We start from the raw sequence: 4962 nt of genomic DNA on the forward strand, positions 1-4962 counted from the left end.
GAGTTGCAGTATTATGTGGTTGTTTTTCTTTTTAAATAAACCAGTATTTGTTTACCTTTTCAGGAAGTTATTTTTGTCTATCAGCCAGAAACCTATATATCTATATAGCCCCCCTCTGGCACCACCACTGGGATATAGTACTCAATAATATAGGTGCTGTAAATTCTTTCCATCACAGAATTTTGAAGCAGCCTTTGAGAAGGATGTGCATTTAGCTGCAGCATTTTACCAGTGTGGTGTGGCTCTTTATCAAGACAATAAATTCAACAATGCTCGGAAGATGTTTGAGAAAAGCAAAGAGTGTCTGCGTGAATCTCAATACATTGATTACAAAGCACTTGGGATGACGTGCCGTCTGTATAAATGTGAGGTTAGTGGTAATAATGTACTTTGTTACATAAATAAATTAAGCTGTGCAAGTTTAAATACCACTTTTTACAGCACAACATGTGGGCCTCTACTCTCAATTCTGTCTAGATGCTATATTACAGTATGCCTTTAAAGGCTGTCATACACACAATATACAGTGGAATCTCCAAATACCAACCACCCAGAAAACCGAATCTCACGCTAAACTGAACTTTTTTCAAGTTACAAAATCATTCCTATTCTTTCTTTAATAAAAGGCATTCTCAAAACCGAATCTCTCCCAATATCTTATTCCGGATGTTTTATTCGGTCTGGAACACAAAAATCAACAAACCGAACAAACATATAATAAACAAAAATTTCCGGACGAAATAACCCAGTAATCATCTCTTTTTAGGAATTAACGTGTTTGCACAGGCTCATGACCCCTGCCACAATAAAAATTTATCATTTAGCAGGCAGAGTTTAGGAAGCGCATCCTGATGTTTACAACAACCGACCAGCAAGTGGCATCGTGACTATGAAGAATGTGTTGTGTTAGAAAAAAAATATAAGATCGAAAATGTAAAAAACAATATAAAAGCATTCATTTTATTCATTCAAGAGTCTTGTTTGGAAAGGGTTCAATAAAAATGTTCCACACACCGAATTTTCCGGAAAACCGAACATCGTGACTGGTCAGGGAGGGGTCCGTATTGGGAGAGTGCACTGTACAATAATGCTTCGGCTGTACACAACAGTTATTATAAGTCTGTTGTGGCGTCATATTCTTTCATATAGTGCACGGTTGGCTTGATCTTTTTTTAAGTTTGGGTGCAAAGAACAATTCAACTTGTACATCTCGCTCACCGCAATGAATTCTAGGCTAGTGGCTTTACACCTAGCGCTACAACGCGCCTGCAGAAAGAAAGGACAGACACCCACCCAATCTTCGTTTGGGTGGGTGGTAATTGAAAAAATGTTATGTTAGAACCTGAAGACAGTCACTTCAATTTAGTATTAGTGTATGTATAAATTAAGGAATTCCTTGAATCAATGGACCCTAATAAACTAAAGAAACTGAGTATTTAATAGGAATATTTTAGGCCTATCCAGACCTGTTTCAAAGATGCAAAATACAAATTTAGATGTAGGCAGAAGTATACCCAGACTAGCCTAGCGTGGCCGAGATCGATTTGTCTGCCTAGATGAAAGCATCACACGATTTTACCTGTCAGTGCTGACCAAAATTTGATTACAGTACTGTATTCTCTCAAATGAGCACACCATGCGGATACTGGCGCCTCATAAGTATCCACATTATTATTATTATTATTAAAATGCTTGAAAAATGTTTATTTCTTTGACGAATGTCTATCAAAATAGTAAAGCTCAGGACAAGTTCTTCAAACACAATCAAATAGTAATTCATCGTACTGCTGTGTAAAATTTTTAACATTTTATTAAATAAAATTTAAAGTTGTTTTTATTGAAAGTGAATGTATTTTAGGAGTGATTGTAGGAACATAATCTTTATTTGCTTTAATTGAGGAGGGCGGTATACAACTCCCCAAGGAGAGTATTCAATATACTTGCTCTGCAGAAATATTAATATATTTCTTGACTTTACCTGAGATATTTTTCGGGAAGTTCATAAAAAGAAGTATTCTCTACCAAAAAAATCCAAGGAAAACGATTTTTTGAAATATTATTGATTTCTTTTACCTAAATTTTGTTCTGTAAAAATGATGACAAGTACCCATTTGAAGCCCGCGCCCAACGGTCATGTGGCTTTGGAAGCAGGAGCCCAGAACTGGGTGAAACCAGTTTTCATAGGCTGACGATGTCAACACAAAAGGAGAGGCGTATGTTGAACCACAGGATATATACAAAGCATTAGTAAAATCAGTGCAAAGCCAACACATTGATGACATTCAACGCATTAAAAACTTGTGGAGAATATATATAGATTCGCAACAAGATAGGGTGAATCTGTTAACACAAGGAGTAAATATCCTAGGTAGGAATGTCCAAGTACATAACAAAAATCCTTATCTACCATATGATGTAGACTCAACACGTATACTGATTAAAAGATCTACCGCTATCAGTTGCTGATGAAGAAATAAAGAAAACGCTCTTGCGTTTTAACTGTAAAATTACAGGAAGTATACAGCGGTTGAAACTAAGAGTAGATAGTCAACTAACAAGTTGTCTGAATGGAGACCGGGTACTCTATGCGGAAACCCTTAAGACACCTCTACCAAGGTTTATAAATATTAACAATTTCAAAACCAGGTTCTTTCATAATGGTCAGACGGATGATAGAGTGAAATGCTCAAAATGCTTAAAGAACGGCCACAACGCTAAAAATTGTACAAACAAGCTTGTCTGTCATGCTTGTGGTCTAGAAGGGCACAAAAGAGAGCAATGTAGTGCAGAAAAGCTTCTGCATGATGATTCAGGAGAAAAATTAATCCAAAAAATGTGGGAGCGAGTAATAGAAAAGAAGGGCATAGAAACAGACATGAAAGATGATTCGGGATCCAGTGAGAATAGCGAAGACAGTAGCGATGATGATGATGAGATTGAAGAACAGGGCAGAAAAAAGGAGAGTCACAAGAAACAAGAAAAGATAACACACTTCATGAAATCACCAGCACTATCATCTAAACAGCAAGGCAAAGCGAAAGTGAATGACAAGAACGAGCCAGAAGAACAGTCCGAATCAGAACAAATTTCACCCGCATTACCAGGCACTAAAAGGAGAAGAAAATCAAGCAAAAGTAAGAAAAATACTAAAAAAAGTAATTCATTAGTAAAATTTAAAGTCAATTGTGTCAAGCAAAATGCATTATGATGATTGAGAAAAGAGTTAGATTGTTATATTGCTTTTACATAACATGAATAAAGTAAGTTTTCATTGTGTATCCCTAAATGTGAGGGGTATACATAACAAAATTAAACAAAGACAAATTTTTAAATGGTGTCAAGATCAAAAAGCAGATATTGTACTGTTGCAAGAAACGCATCTTACTCATGAATTAATTAATACATTTAATGCAGTATGGGAGGGTTTCTGCATTCATAGTACTGGTTTTTCAAATAGTGCAGGAGTGTCTATTATATTTAAAAAGGACTTTAATAAACTTAATAAATATATTGATAAAAATGGAAGATACACAATTATAAAAACAGAAATACTGTACAACGTAAAATATATGTTTTTGTCAATGTATATGCTCCGAACAATTGTAAATCAAGGAGTTCATATTTTAGAGACCTGAGTAATGTTATTTTTAGTATTGTTAATTTCGACGAAGATAACATTATAATTGGTGGTGTTTTTAATACCATCATGGATAGAAATTGTGATAAAAAAAATAGTGCAGTTAGAAAAGACACATCCGTGTTTACAATTAAAAATGTTATGAAGTACTTCAATTTAAAAGATGCTTGGAAGAATAAAAATCCTCATAAAACACAATTTACCTGGCGTAGAAAATGTAGTAAAATTTATAGACGGCTGGATTACTGGTTAATTTCACAAAATCTTATTGATCAAGATGACATTATGTCATGCGATATAAGACTGTCTATCCTAATGGATCACCAGGCAATCTCGTTAAAGATTGGACGAGTACAAATTATAAGAGGGCCAGGATATTGGAAATTAAATAATAGCCTACTGGATAATATTGACTATCAAAAGTCTATTATAAATATTATTCAAAAAACACACAGGCTAATGAAACAGACCTTAGTCCCAAATTATTGTGGGAATTAATAAAAGTTAAAATTAAAGACGTTTCAATTTATTATGGTAAAAATATAAATAAAGAAAAAAACACAATAAAAGAAAATTTACAAAAAGATATCAAACGATTGAATGATGCTCTGGTTAATAATGCTAGTAATTTGAATGAAAACTTTGAGACAAAAATCGAAGAAAGAACAAAAAAATTTGAAAAAATATATGAACAAGAAACAAAAGGTGCATACATTCGTTCAAGGATCAAATGGATAGAAGAGGGCGAACATAGCACTAGATTTTTTCTTGGTTTAGAAAAAAATAATGGAACAAAAAAACATAAAAAGAATTAAAAAGTCAAATGGCGTAATGTTGCCAAAAACACAGGAAATCCTGTGTGAGGAAGTTAGCTTCTTTAGACAACTGTGTGCAAATAAGGGGATTTCCCATACTGATATCAACAAACACCTGGATCAATCAAATGTAGATATTTTAGCTGAAGAACAATATAGTGTTTGTGAAGGAATTGTTACGTTAGATGAATGTGAAGATGCCTAATACGGAAAATGAAATTAAATAAAGCTCCAGGAAGCGATGGCTTGACAGTAGAGTTCTATAAATTATTCTGGAAAGACATTAAAAGAATTGTCTTCAATGCACTAAATGACTGCTATTATAATGGTGAAATGAGTCATACACAAAAACGCGGAGTAATAAATTTACTATATAAGAAAGGAGATAAACAATTACTAGAAAATTGGCGTCCTATAACACTGCTAAATACCGATTATAAAATAATAACTCAAATCATGTGTTCCAGGCTGCATAAAATAATTGGAAATTTAATTAATGATGACCAAAAA

At 33.8% G+C, this 4962-nt stretch overlaps 1 protein-coding gene across 3 annotated transcripts in view; it reads left to right on the forward strand.

The window, feature by feature from the left end:
- LOC117106242 overlaps positions 1 to 4962 on the forward strand; it is a 35382-nt gene that overhangs the window by 9434 nt on the left and 20986 nt on the right. For all 3 annotated transcript variants that reach the window (XM_033247594.1, XM_033247597.1, XM_033247596.1), the window contains exon 3: positions 179 to 370. In XM_033247594.1, coding sequence (XP_033103485.1) covers positions 179 to 370 — 192 coding nt within the window. The remainder of the gene's footprint in view (positions 1 to 178; positions 371 to 4962) is intronic.

The sequence above is a fragment of the Anneissia japonica genome, unplaced genomic scaffold, assembly GCF_011630105.1.
Source record: "Anneissia japonica isolate Jap-2015-1 unplaced genomic scaffold, ASM1163010v1 scaffold1356_len1145284_cov175, whole genome shotgun sequence".
Lineage (NCBI taxonomy): Eukaryota > Metazoa > Echinodermata > Crinoidea > Comatulida > Comatulidae > Anneissia > Anneissia japonica.